The sequence below is a fragment of the Lonchura striata genome, chromosome Z (assembly GCF_046129695.1).
Source record: "Lonchura striata isolate bLonStr1 chromosome Z, bLonStr1.mat, whole genome shotgun sequence".
In the NCBI taxonomy this organism is placed as follows: domain Eukaryota; kingdom Metazoa; phylum Chordata; class Aves; order Passeriformes; family Estrildidae; genus Lonchura; species Lonchura striata.
The window spans coordinates 5,538,198-5,557,361 of record NC_134642.1 but is presented as its reverse complement, the minus strand read 5'-3'; the positions used below and the strand labels follow the sequence as shown (position 1 = coordinate 5,557,361).

The 19,164-nt window shown below is 41.8% G+C and overlaps 2 protein-coding genes across 4 annotated transcripts in view; one reads left to right on the top strand and one right to left on the bottom strand.

Moving 5' to 3' along the window:
* Positions 1–4,155, top strand: part of ABCA1 (ATP binding cassette subfamily A member 1) — a 92,052-nt gene extending 87,897 nt beyond the window's left edge. For both annotated transcript variants that reach the window (XM_021534836.2, XM_021534834.2), the window contains exons 48-50: positions 102–194; positions 466–709; positions 914–4,155. In XM_021534836.2, the coding sequence (XP_021390511.2) occupies positions 102–194; positions 466–709; positions 914–1,054 (478 nt within the window). In that variant the 3' untranslated portion in view covers positions 1,055–4,155. The remainder of the gene's footprint in view (positions 1–101; positions 195–465; positions 710–913) is intronic.
* Positions 4,156–6,987: 2,832 nt separating this feature from the next.
* On the bottom strand, positions 6,988–15,929 carry NIPSNAP3A (nipsnap homolog 3A). 2 transcript variants are annotated; one of them, XM_077789973.1, is made up of 7 exons: positions 15,314–15,388; positions 14,235–14,240; positions 13,289–13,490; positions 10,171–10,332; positions 8,468–8,617; positions 8,001–8,087; positions 6,988–7,890 (listed from the first exon to the last, which is right to left on the bottom strand). In XM_077789973.1, the coding sequence occupies exons 1-7, from the start codon at positions 15,386–15,388 to the stop codon at positions 7,814–7,816; spliced, it is 759 nt and encodes a 252-aa protein (XP_077646099.1). In that variant the 3' UTR covers positions 6,988–7,813. The 2 variants fall into 2 exon arrangements, with proteins under 2 accessions (XP_077646099.1, XP_021390506.2); XM_021534831.3 differs by lacking the exons at positions 14,235–14,240; positions 15,314–15,388 and adding an exon at positions 15,757–15,929.
* Between the last annotated feature and the right edge of the window lie 3,235 nt (positions 15,930–19,164).

Genomic DNA, 19,164 nt, shown 5'->3' with positions numbered 1-19,164 from the left:
CCTTGACTTTTACATCTGCCTGGGCTGGATACTGAGCTCAGCCTTTCTGCTCTGCCCTTCAGTGCTGTTTGCAGTACTAATGAAGTTATTTCTGCCTGCAGCATGGAAGAATGTGAAGCCCTGTGCACTCGAATGGCAATAATGGTCAATGGGAGATTCAGGTGTCTGGGCAGTGTCCAGCACCTAAAAAACAGGTAGGTTTTTGGGGTGGGGTTTTTTTTGTTTGTTTGTTTGGGTTTTTTTTGTTTTTTCTTTCTTTTTTTTGTTGTTGTTGTTTTTTGGTTTTTTGTTTGTTTGTTTTTTTGCTTACACCACAGAGTTTGCATTTTTAGGAAGATACAGTTAGGCCTAGTTCCTCATGCAGCTTTTCCATTGCTATTCTGACTATAGAAAATGCTGCTGAATTTTTAGCATCACTTGTATTTCAGAAGTGCTTAACTCTTGTACTGACATTTTTGTTTGCAGGTTTGGAGATGGCTACACCATAGTGGTGAGAATTGCAGGGGCAAACCCAGACTTAAAGCCTGTTGAGGAGTTCTTTGGGCATGCCTTCCCTGGAAGTGTCCTAAAGGAAAAACATCGGAATATGCTGCAGTACCAGCTTCCCTCTTCACCATCCTCCCTGGCCAAAATATTCAGTATTCTCTCCCAGAACAAGAAGAGACTCCACATAGAAGACTACTCTGTTTCTCAGACCACGCTTGACCAAGTAAGTTTTTAGTAGCCTGGATGCCAAAAGCTTCTTTTGCAGAGGTAGGAGTCCATCTTCCAATTTAATTGACCTATCTTATATGGGCATTTAAACAAAGTAGAGAAATGAATCTCGGGACTATTTCAGGATATCTAGTGCTTAAAATGCCATTAATTCATAAAATACTATGGTGGTGTTTGATATGGCCATTTTTTCTTGTAGGTTTTTGTAAATTTTGCTAAGGACCAAAGTGATGACGACCATACTAAGGACCTGTCATTGCACAAAAACCAGACTGTGGTGGACATTGCAATCCTTAACTCCTTCCTGCAAGATGAGAAGGTAAAAGAAAGTTGCGTGTGAGCCAATTTTGTCAAAGAGATGATGAGCAGAATGCAAACTTCCTTTTCCCGGGATAGGATACTCCCAAAGAAGCTAGAGGAAAAGCAACTGGACACTCTACTGATAACCATTCAATGCAATGCAATTCAATGCAATGAAAACAATTCCTTTACAGGGGCAGTGCCTCATGGAGTCGTCTTGTACTGTTCTCCAGTGAAAGACTTGAACTTTGCTCATTACAGTATAACTCTGAAGCTGTGGTAAAGCACCCACGAGATGCTGTGGGCTTTCAACTATATTGTAACTGGTTCTGTACAGTATGTTTTTATTAGGGTTGCTAAAATAATTCATTGAGAAATCATGGCCAGTGGTTATTTACAGACATTTAGGACATGTATGTTTTAGTCTTTAGAACATTCATGTCAGGAGTGGGAATGGGCTGGTGCTATATCCATTGCTGGCAATGAATGCACCAAAACAGTCCGTGGCAAGAAAAGGCACCACCAGTGTTGTAGCCCTAGGTTGTAAAAACTTACCTGACAAGCTGGCTTTCTCTAGGCTGAGGTAGGTCAGTGGTGACAAAGCTGAGGCCACAAAGCAGTACTGTGCAGGTGGGATGGCAAGAGGCCATCATAGCCACACATCTTCATCAGCAAGTGGTGATACGCAGAACTGTGAACCCTCCAAATGCATGATTGTCCCACCAGCATCACAAACAACAACATACTCTGACTAGGTGGTTGTGCAGTTAAGTACTTTCCTGCTCCTCTGAGGTACTGTTGCAGCTGCATGACCATCTAGTAAAAAGAAGTGGGTGAGAAGCAGACATAGGGTTTGGACCACAGCAGCAAACCCAGTAGTTGTACAAGCTGCTAATGCCAAGAGCAAATTCTAAATCATGAGCTGTCACTCAGATTTGTAATACCTGCTCTTTAACCCCTGCTTTGCACCAGAAAGGTACCCAACATCTGGAATTTCTGCTTAGCACAAGCATGTTGCTGTTTCTGGCTTTGCCAGATAAAACTAGAAATGAGATGTAGATTTTTTTTTTTTTTTAACAGTATTATTTATGACTTTAAATAGGTAGGTAGCATAATTAGGGATTGAAAATGCTTTCAGTTGATCTTTGTAGCCACAATATTTCTTTACATTATGCCTGTAATGCTATGCTCTCTTTCTATCCATGTGGTGGATAGCTGCATTCATGATCTGACCATGTTCCAGATTCTAGCAATCAGCTGCTATCTGCAAACAACTGCAAGTTGTTCACCTAAAATTTTCCTGTTTGGAAACTGGTATAACATTAATGTGTAAGTTTCTGCTTCTGTTGTGCAGTGTAGTTTCAGTCATTAGGTGATCCCTAACTGGAGTATACACCCTTATTATACATGTGACAAACAACTGTTTCAGTAAAAAATCCCTCTGAAAAACAAGAGAGTTCAAGATAATAGTGCTACAGTTCATCAGTCAATTTTTTGCAGGTTTTACGAAGCCAGACTAATATTAGAGGGGAAATTATTTAGTAAGAACAACAGTCTTGTTCACATTGTACAACGGTCATGGGAGAGTACGCTTTTAGGCCCCCCTGTGTTGCTTTTACATTTGAAAATTGGTTCAGTAATGTGGTTTGAACACAACTGCAGTTCCTGAGCTGTTCCTGTATGCCATGCCTCTGCCTTAAGTACCCACAGAGGTTCTGCACTAGTTTTGATGCTACTCCATGAATCAATCATGGATTATTTTCTTCTGTGAGTCACCATAGCAGCCCAGCAAATACTAAAAAGGCTGGCATGAGCCTGAAGAACATTAATTACATATTTCCAAGTATACTTGGTAACACTGACCAACTAATCATTTTTAAAAAACACAGTTAAACCAAGTTCCTTGTCCCTCTGTGTCCTGCCTTCAGGTAAAGTAAGAGCTTAGTACAGGCTCTGCTGAAGTGCCTTTTTCATACTTTTTTTTTTTTTTTTTATCTGTATAATTCATTGCTAAGGGGATTGAGAAAAGGAGTGTAAAGGGGATTGGTATACCTCACTTAAAACATGCTTTGTTATTACCTTTATGACATCATCACTCTATGGGGATGAGTTACAGGGTGATGAGTACACCAGACTTCCAGGTGCAGAAACAGCAGAGCTACAGCCGTGACTACTCCAAAACAGGCTCCAAGTATGCAGTGTCCATTAAATTAAACAAGTAGCATGTCCTGGAGGCTTGCCACTGCTAAAAGTCGCTGTTAGAAATCAGCATTACATTGCTAAAGTGAAGGGCTAATGTTTTGCACTGCACCAAATTAGTGCATGAAGAGCTAGAACGAGTTCTAGGAGGATTCAGATTTGGTCCTGAAAGGGCAGTGGTTTGCTCTTGGTAACTGCTCAGTTAAATTATTCATGTATCAGGAAACAACAGTCACGTGGTAATATACTTTCCTTAGCCCACCCAAAAGATTCTTGATTTCTATTGCCCCATGACTGTCATGCTTACAGGATCTGCTATCTGTGAACAAAATATTGCAGTAAATGTGGATATTAACCAAAATACTTCACAGCTCTGATCTGCATTGTTTGTACTGAACAGACAGCATAATGCAACACTGGCATGAAGACTGGTTATGGAATATGTTCAGACAGCCACTAATTTTTATTTACTCAAGTATGTGTTGAGGAGAAATCACTCTAGAGTCATACACATTATATGAACCACTTTTGATAATGAAACTACACTGAGGTGTTAATTTATTTTAAACTTCAGTACTATTGACATGTTGCATCCCTCTTTGTAGTACATTTGTATTTCAGTAAGGAGTTGTATTTTCCCCATGGTTAAACAACCACTGTTGTGCTTATCTTTACTTCCTGAATTATAGTTGGTCCTTTGTTCCAAGCACTTTATGCTATCTGTAATGGGATCTATTTTTGCACTGGAATATCTGTTAACTTTGCAAAAATCTAGAGAGATTTCACAACTGAAATTTCTAAGTTAAATCCTTAAATGGACATTTTCATTAAAAGCAAAAAAAAAGTATATATATTTGTATTTGCTAATATCTGTTATGTGAAGTATTAAAAGGCACTCTAATTGCCTTGTATTAAGTAAAAAATAAAGTTGTTATAGCACCATTGGTCTTCACAAGTGTAATTTTTTCATTTGCTATTTCAAGGAGCACTGCTGAAAGCTTTTAGTTTTGCCTGGTTTTATTTTGTTGTTAACTTTGATGCATGAGATTTCAGTAGCTCTAAAAACAAGTATGGAGTAGATTTACTATTTTTAGGTAAATGAGGAGATGCAAGATATAAAGGTAAGTGCTGCATTAAACTTAAAGTTAGTAAATAAAAAGGTCTCTAGCAAGTGATTGGTCAAATCCGACTGCAAAGCATAAGGAGCTTCTCCAGATGTTTAAATCCCGACTTAAGTACCAGCCTCTGAATTTTTATTAAAGATATGCAAGCTGCTCCTCCTTGCTAAAAACACCCTATGCACTTGGTTGACTTTGAACAGCAGTTTACAAATGAAAGCAGAGTAACAGTGTGACTGCTCAAGGACAGACTGATACTGAAATCTTGTCTGCTAGTGCCGACAGCATCACCATCAACCAAGTTCCGGTATCTAAACAATTCCTGAAGTTGCACTCATCAGGAAAACTCATCCTGAGATAAAAAGCAAATTAAAATTTCTCAGCATCACAGAATATACTGAGTTGGAAGAGCCCCTAAAGGATCATCAGGTCCCATTCCTGGCCCTGCACAACATCATCCCTAAGAATCACACCATATGCCTAAGAGCACTGTCCAAACATTTCTTGAACTCTGTCAGGGCTGGTGCTGTGATCACTTCCATGGACAGCCTGTTACGGCTAAACCTCCCTTGACACAACTTCAGGCCCTTCTCTGAGGTCCTGTCACTGGGTGACAGAGAGCCAAGATCACTGTCTGCCCCTCCTTTTCCCCTTAGGAGGAATTTGTAACTGCAATGGGGACTCCCTTCAATCTCCTCCAGGCTGAACAAACCCAGGTACCTCAGATGCTCCTCATTCAGCTTCCCCTCAGGGTCCTTCATCATCTTTGTTGACCCCCTCTAATGGCTTAATACATTTTTTTCACTGTAATGATGCCTTAGAATTTTAGCTTTTTAATTTTTCATATATTTGTAATACTCTAATTCTTTAATGTATAAACTCCATATAGAGTGTCATTTTCATCAGACAAAACAATACCTTTCCAGGCCTGGGAATCAAGGACCCCTGTGGCAAGCACATTTCTCTCCCTCTCAGGATTTTTCATAGAGGTGCACAGAGAGAAATGAAGGAGAAAACAATTTCTATTTCTGCTCCTTGTTTTTCCCATGTGGAGTGTGTTTGGAGAATTGTTTACCTGGGGTGATTGCTTGGTTGGATTCTGGTGAGGTTTGATTGAGCCTGATGGCCAATCCAACCCACCTGGGGCTGGGCTCTCAGAGAGGGTCACGAGTTGTGTTAGAGTCAAAGAAAGTAGTATGTAGTTTCAATATCCTCCTTTTATATAGTATATTATTGTATTTTAGTGTAGTTATAATAAATCATTCAGGCTTCTGAATTGAGTCAGACATTGTCATTTATTTCCATTGGGTTTGCCTGCATTTACAATAGACCCCTTACTCTTTCAGCCCCTAAGAAATGTAAAGAAAAATGAGTTGGGGGGGAGCAAATTTGGGGTAAATGACTTCATCACCTGTAATTGGAAGATTAACCCCCAATCTGCAAATGGACGAACTTATAAAAGTATGAAAGCCCTGTGACCTGTCACCCATTTTTGGGTGTAGCCCCTGGTGGCAGGCCAGGGGGAGGTAGCCACCAGATGAATTTCATCTGCCTGAAATGTATCTGAAGGCTCTTCAATAAACATAACTGCTTTTTATTCCTTTTAATTTTGTCTGGCCTCTGTTTTTAGGTAGTCCCAAAAAGCATCAGTGGCACCCAAACCTGCCCCCAGCACTCGAGGTGAGGCTGCCCCAGCTCAGAGCAGAGTAGGACAATCCCCTCTCTTGCCCAGCTGGTGATGCTTTGCCTAATTAATTGGCACAGAATCTGGCACTTTGAACTTCATGTGGCTAATGATTGCCTAGGCCTCTGAATTTCCTGGGTTTTCTGGTCTGATCTAGTGTCCAGCTGTCACCTCACTTGCTTTATGCACACCTCTGACATCTTGATGTTCTTTACTCTCAGTGCTGGTGTTACAGAAAACAGTTTTAATTAAAAAAAAGCCAGTGAAACAATTCTTGCATTCAAAAAAGTATTTTTAACTTTCCCCACTTTTCAGCCCATGTTTTTGTTAGTAAAGAAAAATCTTCCTTTGAAAGAACTGTTACAAGGCAATGTTCTGAACAATATACTGGTTCATCAGCTCTTAAAAAGTTGATTTGTAAAATGTAAGACAGGGGTCTCTGAAGCAGTGTTTGTTCCACCCTGAGAATGCTAAACATGGCTTTGTTGGAGGGAGCAATGTATGAAGACATGGATATAGCAGCTGGGACCTGGCACGCTCCCTTAACTACAGCAGCCACCTCCCATGCACCCGCTTGGACACAAACAGAATGGCCAGAATTTGTTTTAGTGCTTTCTGTAAGATCTTTATGTACTTTAAAGAAGCAATAATCATTAGGCAAACTGTGCTAAGGCACTTCAGTACTCAATTGCTCATTGCAGATCCATGATTAACATGCAGAAAATCCCCCCAGGTGCTCTGCAATTTACAGTCAATACCTATAAATTGCAGAAGAGGGTGCTCTGTACCACTGTATACAAAATAGAAGTTTGACTTCTCAGCCCTCTGCCCTACTGCTATTCACTCTACCTTACTGGTTCTAAAGCAATTTATTGTTGGCCAAAAATGAATACTGCAAAACGAATACTGTACTTGGAGAATGAGATTTATCATTTCATAGTTTAAAAAGAGTAAGAGCTTGAGCCATAAGAATTAATGCTTTATGCTCATTTATTTAGCTTTCAACAGTCTGACAAAAAGTATTACAAAGAATGACAGCACATGTAAATCGATTCTGATGGCACAATTGGACAAGAAGGCCTAATCACCTTTAGCACCTTAAACAAATATTAAAATACCCAAGCCAAAGCTTGTGTGGATAACTGACAGTTTTAAGGCAGTGTTTAATGAACAAAAAAGGAAAAGGCTGAAATGAGCCATAACAAGTTATTATGTAAAAAGTCTAATGGCAGAACTCATTAGGATACACTACCTAATCAGCCCCACTGTTGCATTTAAGTGCAATTCCAGCAACACTGATGTTGCTCAGAATTAATACAAAGCATGCCAGTGAGAAGTCTGATTAAAACATAAATGTGGGAGCTTTCCTTCTTAAAACTGTATGGAATAACTAAGACATGATAATTATAAGAGGCATCAAAGTATGTTATAAAAATGATACCATCCCTGGCTGGAATGTTGGACAAGAGCACTTAACTTTCTAAGTTCAGTAAGTGATCTAGCTATGCAAAAAATTATGAAGAGCTTAGGGATTAAAACAGAAGGTTGCTGAAGCATAGTTTGTGTCATGATATGGCTCAAGTTCTTTGTCCTGGAGATGTAGGAACATCACCATAAACTTGTATTTAACAATTGGTATCAGAATGCTGATTTATACTGCTAGTGGATCAGCACTTTGCATCCATTTTTTGTCAACTGAAAAACAGCTCAGCTCATGAGGGTATGGGGGTCCATGTCACTTGCTGACAGCACTTCCAGCTTGTCTCTTCTGCCATCCATTACATCCTTTAAAAGAAGATTACTTCAGTGGTGAGCATTGCAGAGGAATCAGAAGCACATTTTGCTGGGACTCCAAGAATCTGACACTGTCGCGCACTAAAATTAAATACATGTTTAATTAAGACGGTATTCCAATGAAAAGTAATACTTTTCTCAGCAGGAATGCAGATAACACAAGTGAGTTCTCCAGATTCATCATGTCTTACCAGCTGCTACAACTCTGGCATCTTCATGGGCACTGTGTCTTCCTGCTGCCCGGTGATCTGGGCTCTCATTCCACCACAACACATGGACTGAGAAAGTATAAATAAAGTCAGCTGAGTACTTCTATGCTGCAATACAACACATACTCTAAGTCCTAGCAATCTGCCTTCATCTGTTACATGCCTTGCAGTTATCAGAAACAATTCTCCAGGCATGCCAGTGGTGGGATGATCTTTTACTGAGCCATTGCATGGTTTAATATCAGATCTGAGAGTCTTTTAAGACTGGGGCAATTGGTTTAAGTCTATAACCCAATACACAAAGCTGGGTTCAAGTGCTGTTTATGGGACTTCAGTGATCCACACCAACATTTTCGGCAATCCTGGCCAGTCCTGATCCAGGACGGTGGCTTGCCTCTCTGCCTCTGCCCCTTCCTATGCCGAAGTCTGCATCAGAAATTGATGAGTACCTGTGTTAAGTAATCCATATTCTGTGTGGAAAACACCAATCAGCTTGGTATATCCTGTGTTGATGTGAGCATTGATTGCAGCTCGAAATGCTTCACCCCACAATGCTGGCCCACCAGGCTTCATCTGGAAAGTAACCCATTCATATACACCTAGAAGAAAAGGCAAACACTGCTACAAGGAAGGAAATACAGATTAATGCTCCAGATCTTGATCCATGTCTCATGGCCACAGTGTATTTGTTGTGAGACCAATATGATGTTTCCCTGTCATTTGGGGACAGCAGGAAACTGCCCCTCCCAACAAGCATGAGAACTCACACCTTTCCAAGGCTCACAAGAGCACAAGCTCACTAAGAATAGTTAGTTCAAGTGTAAGTCTAAGTACCAGGGCCCTGAAGAACAGAAGGCTTCTCACAAAGCCCAACTTTGCAATTTTCAATGCTGCATGGAGACTTTGGGACATTCAGACTACTTTGCAGACACCGTAAGTGGTCATACTTGTTTGAGGGATTTGGGTGTCTCCTTGAGCAATGCCGGATGTCTTTTCTAAGACAGAAGATGTTTTCTGGTATTGAAGTGGTTTATGACATTACAAACTCCTTTGACTCCTGGCAGTTGGGCACAGTAAGATCTGGCAGCATAACCAAGAAAGCAGGACAAGTTTAGCACCTCTGCTGTGCCAAGTGACCTCCCTTATTTGTTAATAAATGGCATAATTCACCAAAAAAACTCCAGTCCTGCTAAAAGTCACTTTTCTTCTTTCTGTTCAGGTAGTTACTTCAGATCACAATTGTTGACACAGTAATGGAAAGCCAGACACTTGCTACTTGGCAGTGTCTGGTGTCACTCTCCAGCAACGGTCTGGAGATAAAATACAATAGTGTTTGAAGTTGTCTCTCCAGATTTTAGAGAAAACTGGACTGCTTTCAAATTCAACACCAGCAGCAAAAAATTCCGAATCCTGAATAAAGGAAATAAAGAACAAAGTTTACTGTAGTTATATATTTGCTGAGGGCTGAAGCAAAGTCTGTTCCCTCTCACTTCATGCAAGAAAGCCTGCTTATGTTCATAAATTGGGGAACAGTCAATATTACTAAGATCAAATTTGCTACAGAGAGAATGAAAATACAAAGAGACATGGCTTCTACACCTAACTTATGATTGTTACAAAAAGTGACGGAAGAACTGCACAATCTACAGCTCAGTCTCACCTCTGTAGCTGGCAAGATCAAGGAGCAGATCCTTATGTTTGACTTTCATATATCTTTAAAAAAGTAGGGAATCTTTTAAACTTTGTGTGAAAGAAGCAGTAACATCAAAGTAAATTGATAAGAGGAAAATCTCTGTGAAAGAGAACAATGATCATCCAGGAAATGCCCTCTCACTGATGGATAGACAAAGGAAGTCCGGGATGACTGCTCTCACCGCTACTATGGCATTGCTGTTTTGTATATTCATTTAGCAAATCACAATCCTGATCATTAACAACTTGATGACCAGTGCTTTAGACAGTTATTGATGTATGTTAATGTAAAATCCTTTTGAAAAACCCTGTGCCTCACCATGTCACCTTTTCCACATGGGTGCACGTATGTACGTTTGTTACGTGAAGCGTCATAAAACGGTGCAGTACCTGGTTTAAACTTTAAGCCATTTTTTGTTACTGGCAGTAACTTTAATCAAAAAAAAAAAGATAAGCTCACCCCCTTCCTTTGAAGGCTTCCCGAGCTGACACCAGGGCACCAGATAAGCGACCTCATTGTGCTGCTTCTCTACCAAGGGGAGAGCTGCAGAGATGAATTTTCCCTGCCAGTCTTTGTCATTTGCTAGTGCATGCCGGACTGCTGTTCTGTGGGCAAAATTATCTGTGAGGAAGGAAAAAAAAACATAGAAAAATACACATGATGTCACGTCAGACTCAATCAAAATGTGTAATTGCAAACTACACTTATCTGATTTTGAAACTGGTATTTTTAGACATCATATTAGCTCAAAGCAGATGTGGTAAATTTCCTCTAAATTCTGCAAAACTTTATTTAAAATCTGCCTTAGCTCTCAGATTAAAATGGATTCAAGTCAAATGAAATTTTCCAAGAAAGTTTACAAAAGTGTTAAAATAAGTTACGCAATTTTACTGTTTAAAAAGGTTTACGCATAGCAATTTCAGGGACTACTGCATGTGGCAACAGTTACCAAGGATAAGATTTGGAGAAAGCACAGTGGATATGGAAATGAAGTGGAAAAAAAATCAGAAGTAACAACCTACGAAGAAAAAAATTAATAAATGTGCTTTGGCTTATATAAGGTGACATGAAAAGTGTAGAATTAATGTTTGTGTGTTCAGTTACAAAAAAAAATGTTAAATGCCCAAAAGTTAAACCATTTCTTCTTTTTTTTTTTTTTTTCTGAATGGAAAACAAATCAACTTAATTAAGAGTGTGAATTTCAACTGCTTAGGCTGCAGTGCATCTTAAGCAATATATTTATGTAGGCAGCCCCCAATATTACAAAAGAAAAAGCCAGCATCTGAGAATGGAAAGAACCTTGAGAATATCAGTATCTTGGGATGAAGAGGTAAATATAGAAATTATGTAAGCAGGGATCTGATGAATCAAGGAGGAAGGATGTTGTAAAGTTTGTTCATTTCTCAGATTATAGTGTGGTCTCAGGGTGGGGAGAGGAACCACCACAATTAGACATGTAAAACACTGTTAGGAAACAAAAGGTTTTCTCTTAGTTTTGCATTTTAAAGGTTTCCCATAGATTTTTAATTTTTTTTTTTTTTTTTTAATTTAGAGATAGTAACAATAGCCAAGACTAAAATGTTCTGAGAAGCAGGACAATTTATAAATGCAAGAGAACTCAAAATATTGACAAATGAATGGTCCTCTCTCGAAGGAAAAGAAAGACATGGCTGCCAAGGTCATGAAAAACGTTGAGGTACTCAATGCTCTTTTTTGCCTTGGTCTGCACTGGCAAGTGCTCCAGCCTGACCACACAAGTCACAGAAAGCAAAGGAAGGGACTGTGAGAGTGAAGAACCTGATGTAGGAAAAATCCCGGTGTGAGACCACCCAAGGGATGTGAAAGTGCACAAATCAGTGGGACTCAATGAGATACATTCATGGGTCCTGAGGAAACTGTCAGGAGAAGTGACTAAGCCACATTGTATTTGAGAAGTTATGGCAGCTCGTTTTTAAAAAGGAACAGAAGAAGAACTGCAGAAGTTGGTCAGAGCTTGGTCAGTCTCACCTCTGCCTGGCCAGATCAAGGTGCAGATCCTTATGGAAACTATGCCAAGGCTCATGGAAGGCCATGAGGTGTTTAATGACAGCCAGCATGGCTCCACTAAGGGCAAATTGTGCCTAACTAATTTTCACCTCCTGAGACTGAGTTACAGCTTTGGTGGATGAGGGAAGAATGACTGACATCAGAGGAGGTGACCAAGATGATCCAAGTGCTCAAGCACCTCTCTTGTGAAGACAGGCAGGAAGAGTTTGGGCTATTCAGCCTGAAGAAGAGAAGTCTCCAGGGAGACCTTACAAGAGCACTCCTCTACCTAAAGTGAGCCTGTAAGACAGCTAGAGAGGCACTTTTTATAAGGGCATGTAGTGATAGGACAAGAGGGAATGGCATTAAACTGGCAAAAGGGAAATTTAAAAACACAGGATGGTTTGGATTGGAAGGGACCTCTAAACATCACCTAGTTTCAACCCCCCACCCATGTGCAGGGACACCTGCCACACAGAGCTCCACCCAGCCTGGCTTTAAATACTGTCTGGAATGGAGCAAGATTTAGATTAGATATAATAAAGAGATTCTTAACTGTGAGAATGCTGAGGCACTGGAGCAGATTGCTTAGAGAAGCTGTGGATGCCCAATCCCTAGAGGTGTTAAGAGGCCAGGCTGGATGTGGCCCTGAGCGACGTGGTTGAGAGGAATCAAACAATTCTCTGATTCCACAATTCATCCCTCCAAAACAAAAGGGCTGATCCTTTAATCTAAACAGGTACTGTGACCACACTGGACTTCCCTGAGCACACTGTCTCAACATGTAGATGCACCTGGACTGCAGCAGGTGTTCAAGGGGAATTACACCAGTGTGCCTTCCTACTTCTCTACAACACATGTATCACTTCCCTTGGGCTCTACAAAAAGCACAGCCAGCACACCTAGTTTTTAGCATAATAGTAGCTTTTTTTGGCTTACCTGAACCTTCCTTGTCAGCACCAACTCCAACAAGATACAGAGTTGATCATACTGCAAAAACCATATTGCTAGCAAGGTTAAAGCTGCAACAAAAACACTCTACATGCCTGAGAAGTCAGACCTGGTGCAGTGACTTCCTACCTCCTACAAGGAGTTTAAGCATGCAAAGTGCATACTCATTTTTTTATGGGAGGGATTTGTACTCTGAGCTAAAATACAAGAACAATCATACATACATATAAACACTGCTATGTGTGCATATTTCCTTTTTTTCCATTAATTTTAAAAGTTTCAAGACATTTGTGGAACTGACCCTAAGTTAAAAATATTTACCATGAATTAAACACTCTGCCACAGTTCCTCTATTATACCTGTTCTGAACAGAGACTGCTGTTCAAGAACATTTGTAACTTTCTCATCACAACGCATCAACATTGTCCTGACAAGCTCTGAAGCCTTCTTGTCACTAAGCAGTAGAGGAGCAAGGTTTTGGGGGCACCTCCTTACAATGAGAGCAACAAATAGAAGCCAGGCAAGCACTCCCCTCACCTTCTTGCCAAGGAGGCAGGGGACACAGGGAGAGCAGAGCAGTGCGAAGGGGTGCTGACCGTACCGTACTTCCAAATGTGGAACACCTTGTTCATCGCTCCCAGCTCCGAGTACCAGAATCCCACCAGCTCCGAGTGAGCAGTGCGAAAGTGGAAGTACTTGTTGACCATTTCCAAAAACTCCTTCATCTTTGCTGGCTTAATATCATATGTGCGAATTTCATAGAAAATGCTGTTATTTTGTCTGGGCCCTGTAGAAAGGCGTACCTGAAAGAAAACAGTAAGAAAAAACTAGTAAAAATAATTCTCAAGCCAGAAAGTTGTATTCTATTTTTTTTTCTTTTTTTAATTAGTGCAATACTACAGAAGGATCTGTTACTGCAGGTTGGGCAAGGGGTACTTCATGACGTCCACCACAAAAGCATTATTTGCTGCCACTCCTTTTGGCAATGGAACAGACTGTAATGTTTAATTATTAGCTCACAACAAAGCAAGTTTTTCCTTTTCTCAACGTCTTCCTCAGGAAGTCAGCAGCAAGATGAATTTGGCTAAACACATTATTCAAAAGCAAGGCTGCTGAGATTCCAAAGGGGAAGCAATACCAACATCTGCCTGTGTTGTGCTTACCCAACCAACTCATGCTACTGCTTTTCTACTGACAATCATATACCAATACTAGCAAATTACAAATGACTGGCAAATGAAAGAAAAAGATACCAACACTTAGGAAACAGTGATTCATTCAAACACAAGATTGCTTAAGTCCACCTCCTAGCCCTTTATTGGCTGCTTCCCAAGGGCTGATCAAGAACAGGTTTTCTGTTCATATTAGATAAAGTCCTTTGGGAGTCCCAGACTAAGTGTACTTTTGCAGCTGCCTCAATAACCTGGAACATGCTACTCACCTCTCAAATAAAACATGAAAAATCAGGGCCAAAACACGGCTTTGGCCTTAGCCCATGTTTGCACAGAGGCAGCTACAGGATGGATTCTGGACATGTCCTATTTCACAAGAATCTGCAGGCATGAGCACCATGCAACTCAAGCCACAGAAAAGAACTGTTTATATTTATAAATTACTTTAAGATCTTCCCGTCCACTATGAATCCAGATGTGCCATGTCCACCCCTAAACCATACTCTTTAGTGACAGATCTGTTTTCAAACACTTCCAGGGGTGGTGACTCCACCATTCATCCCTGTTTCAGAGCTTTACAACCCTTTCAGCAAATAAATTTCTCCTAATATCCAATCTAAACCTCTCCTAGTTTAGGCAATTTGAGGCCACGTCCTCTAATTCTGTCACTTGTTACCTAGAAGAGCCTGACCCCTCCTGCCTGGCTGCACTTCCAGGTCACTGAATACAGAAAGTGAAAATCAAAGGCTTTGTTTTCCTTAGTGGCGTTTTGCAGCTGACACATCCAGTACTGGCTGCCATGAATCACAGCTCCTTGGAGCTGCCAGGAGCCTTTGCAGGATCCTTACTGAGTATGGAGCCTGCAGGAGTGACCCATTCCACACTGGATTTCTTTGGGAAATGAGATGGCCTGAAGCTTTCTGCTGCTTCGACAGACACTGGGACACTACAGGACCCCTTGTGTTCCAGAGAAGGGCAGTGGTGAAGGGTCTGGAGCACAAGTCCTGTGAGGAGGAGCTGAGGGAGCTGGGGGTGTTTAGCCTGGAGAAAAAGAGGCTCAGGGGGGGACCTTATCACCCCCTACAGCTGCCTGAAAGGAGGGTATAACCAGGTGGGGGTCAGCATTTCTTTGCAGGCCGAAGACAGTGACAGGATAAGAGGACATAATCTCAAGCTACAGCGGGAAAGGTTCAGATCGGACCTCAGGAAGAAATTCTTTACAGAGGGGGTGCTGGGACATCGGAATGGGCTGCCCAGGGACGCGGTGGAGCCGCGGTGCCACGGTCAGGCTCACAGCGCCGGGCTCGCTGACCGCAGCAGGCTGTTCCAGCCGAACCCATCCCGGACTCGGGGACGGATCCCAAAGGGTCCCGCAGCACCCCGGCAGGGCCCGGCGGACGGAGTCGCGACAAGCCCCGCACGGAGGCAGCGGCCCCGCCCGCCCCCCGCGCTACCTGCGGGCCGGGGCGCGGCGGGGCCAGGCGGGCGGCGGCGGCGAGCGGGCGGCGGAGCAGCGCCGGCGGCAGCATCCGGACACCGGCACGGGCACCGACACCGACACGGACACCGACACGGGCACGGACACCGACACGGGCACCGACACGGACACCGACACGGACACGGACACCCCGGGGGCGGCGGCGCCGCTGTGCCCGCCCTGCAGCCCGCCCCGCCGCCTGCGCACCGCGCCGCCGGAGGATGGAGCGGGATGCGGAAGGCACCGCCGCTGTGGTTTAAGCTCTGCTGGAAGTCAAGCAGGTCGCCGCTCAGCTTCCCCCCGCTCCTCCCTTTCCCACATCGGTGGAATGCGGAGGAGAATCGAATTAAAAGTTGTGTTTGGACGTAAGAAGAGATTAATAATTGAAGCAACAACAAGCGCAACAGTGCGGTTGCTCACCACACACTGACCAGAGAGCCCTCGCCGAAACCAGGTCATCCGCCCTGAAAACAGATCACTCGCCCTCCCAGGCTACTCCCCGCAGTTCAGACACCCGGCACGGTGTTTGTGTGCGGGACATCCCCTTGGTCAGTTCGGGTCTCCGGTCCCGGCCGCGCTCGCTCCCACGTTCATTTGCGTGCCGCCTTCTTGGCGGAGCATGAGAGAAAGGGGGAAAAAAAGTCCTTGACGTAGGATAAACACGACTTGGCAAAAAGCCAAGCCATCAGTGTGTTATCAACAGCAATCTTATTCCAAATCCAAAACACAGCCCTGTAATAGCTACTGAGAAAAAAAATTAACCATTCCTTAGCTGTAAGTAGAGGCAACAGCTGAGTGTTGCTCGTTTATCAATTACCCGGCATGGGTGGCTGAAATGTGGTATCTGTGCCTATGCCCAGGTACCTGAATACAATAAAAAGTATCCTAGCTGCTTGAGGAGACCTGTTCCTCACAGGCTGCCCTGGGGCAAATCACTCAGTAAAATCACCCACACCCCAGGATCAAACTTCAAATTGATCACGCTGATCCTCTGCAGAATCAAACTTAAAATTGTGCAGATACAAATCCTTCATCAGCAGTTCTCCTCCATAAGAAAGTAGCACGGCACTCTTTTGTGGCATTCTTTTGGGTGAAACCAGAGGTGCCAGCGGTGCACAGCAACAGGAATTCCCACCTGGCTACAGCTCTGGGCTCAGTTGCATATTTCTTCCAACCACACAGTTACCAAGGATGAAATTTGTTGCTGAGACTGTATTTTCTCAGGGTAAAGATAAAATTTCTCCAGCTACCAATGCAATCTAGAGTTCTGCCTTGGGAGACAAATCAGCTCCTAGGAAAGGACACTTTATGGAAGACTACCTAAACTTACAAGTCATCTTTTAGGATTCCTCTTAATGGAGGCAGCACTTTCCTTCTTCTACACCAAATAATTTATTTTAAGAGACTCTGCATGGAATTAAATGTGATAAGAGCAATTATGAATTCAGGCCTATGGAGCTTTTATGCTTCTTCTCACAATAAAAAAATTTTCATTTTGTTAATGACAAATTCAGGAAGAAAGATTGTCTAAATTAAAATAAGATTGAAAAAGTTGTTCTAACATATTAAAAGAGTATTGTGGAAAAAAATGAAGTATCTACATTGTGTATATGTTATATATTATTTTGCAAGTGGTTACATTTGTTGTAGATTTTTTGCAATATGGCATGAAATAAGTCTCGGAATTTCTACAGCAGAATCACATAATCACGGAATGATATGAAGTGTGATTACTGACACAGTTGTTGCCAGTTTAAAATTGGTTTAACATCAAAGGGCTTTTTTTCACTTATGAAAAATTGTGTTTCAGCTGAAGAAAAGGATGAGATGTCAAATTCCAAAATATTTAAGCTTCTCCATTGATTATTTCATTATATGGTTGAAGTAATGCTCTTCATAATTATATTGTAGTGGAATATTCCTTCACATGTCTAAGAGATTTTATTTTTATTGTTTGAACATTTTCTGTGTTTGCTTTCTCATCAGTAAAGTTCACACAAGTCAGGATTTGAAGTGAGTAGTGTTAAAAAGCAGGTTTGGTCTTGCTAACCTGAACAGCCAAGAAGAAGCTTTGGTTTTATATTTATTTTTGTATAGTCGGGGAGTAGAAGGGTGGTCATGATTTTCATAATTGATCATAACAGTTCTAAACAGTGCAGAGTTAAAATGTACAAAACTGTGCTGGAATTCAATGAAGGCCTGAAATGATTCCCTGAAACAAGTCAATGAATGATTTTATACAGCAAGTAAGTTTGAGAAAACTGTAGTCAAGGAAGTGACTAAGAGAAAATTTATTGAGAAGACTGTTCTTTCAGCTCTGAGATTTTGCCTGGAATTTGGGTTTGCTATACTTCCTGGTATGTTCTCGTTCATATTCTTCTAGAAGTCCATGGGTATCTCTGTGTTTCTATGTGGATGAGGCAGAGACAGTGGTGAAGAGAGAGGATTGTAGCTCCAACTCCTGCCAGCCACTCAAAAGGCTGTCTACCAATACACAGAATGGTGAATGGGAGCTGTGCTTCACAGACAGCTCACAGATGGTACTGAACATCTGGGAATGACACTGTTAATCTTGTGGGAGAACTCATACTGAATAGTATCCTGTTTGTGATGGGATGTCTTTAGTTTGGTAGTGAATTCAAGAATTATGTGCTATGTTCAATTTAGCTGTGACTGACAGAGCTACCCAAGTACAAGAGGTTTATTAAAAAAATTCTTTCTATTGGAAGCCAAAGCTCCATGGACACAAAATGTAAGAAGGTGATTTGTGCATGTTGTAATCCCTGCATGAAACATTTTCATCCATTCTCATTTTCCCAGGGAACAGGAAACACTTTTAATCTCATCTGTATGTGTCTTGTGAATGTGGGCAAGGTGTGGATAGGGGTTATACTCCATGTGAGATGGTGGTAATGGAAAAAAAGCACCAAAATCTTTAATGCTTTCAAAAGCAGCTTAAAATTCCTTTGTGATGCAAACTCATAGTTTTGGAAAAGGAGAAAACACAATACCTGTTGCTTAGCTAGGGGGATGTTCCTATTTGCTTCCAGCAAATCACAGCTTCCAGTTTGCTATTGAATAAATGATAAAACAAGGACATTTCCTTCTACTTCTCCATAAATCTTTCAGCTTGAATTCCTTTCTCAGAAAGGCAGTTTTCAAAACTACAGGAGGGTGTAACACACTGTGCATTTTCTTTCAGTAGCAGGAGGATTTCCATTACATAGTGCTATGCTGTTCATAGGTTTGAGAAAGGTGTCCAGCAAGCTTGTTTAGTTTGTTAGACACAGGCTCTTTGCTGTTAGGTTTTCACAAATCTCATACAGTGTGCTTCCCTTCCTCTCTCTCAATCTGCTGCTGTGTGAGCAAGCAACAAGTGGTTTCCTGCTATGCACACAAGGCAACATTCCTGAATGTAATGCAGCCTCTTGGTATGTTCCCAGTATGCCAGAACATGTAAATATCCTCTGGTTTCCATCCGCTCAGCTGTTCCATATGAAAATGTGGATAACAACTTAGCAAACTTGGTATTTTCTTCCCTGTTTCTCTTAGCCAGTATGCATTCCTCATCTCATTAAAACAATCTGTATTATGTATAAATATTTATTGTGTAGAACTGATTAGAATGCCAGAAAGAACCAATGTCATCTTTGTGTTTAGCAGGGGTAAGAGTCACGTCAGTGTTCTTTGTTCCTAGGGCCTGGGGACATGGTTGAACCAGAGTCATATGCAGGTGCCCTACCAGGCAGTGAATGAGCACAGAAAAAACTGGTTCTGTGTTTTTGCTTTGCTGGAGAAGGCAGCAGAACAACAATGCAGCACTTTGTC

What these genes read in the sequence shown, in the direction of transcription:
- NIPSNAP3A (XM_077789973.1), bottom strand. Translation starts at nt 15,388, where the DNA reads ATGCTGCCGCCGGCGCTGCTCCGCCGCCCGCTCGCCGCCGCCGCCCGC. An exon ending in GTTCCACATTTGGAAGTACG is followed by an intron (nt 10,333 to 13,288) that starts GTACGGTCAGCA and finishes CCTTCCTCACAG; the next exon opens with ATAATTTTGCCCACAGAACA. An exon ending in ATATGGATTACTTAACACAG is followed by an intron (nt 8,088 to 8,467) that starts GTACTCATCAAT and finishes ATACTTTCTCAG; the next exon opens with TCCATGTGTTGTGGTGGAAT.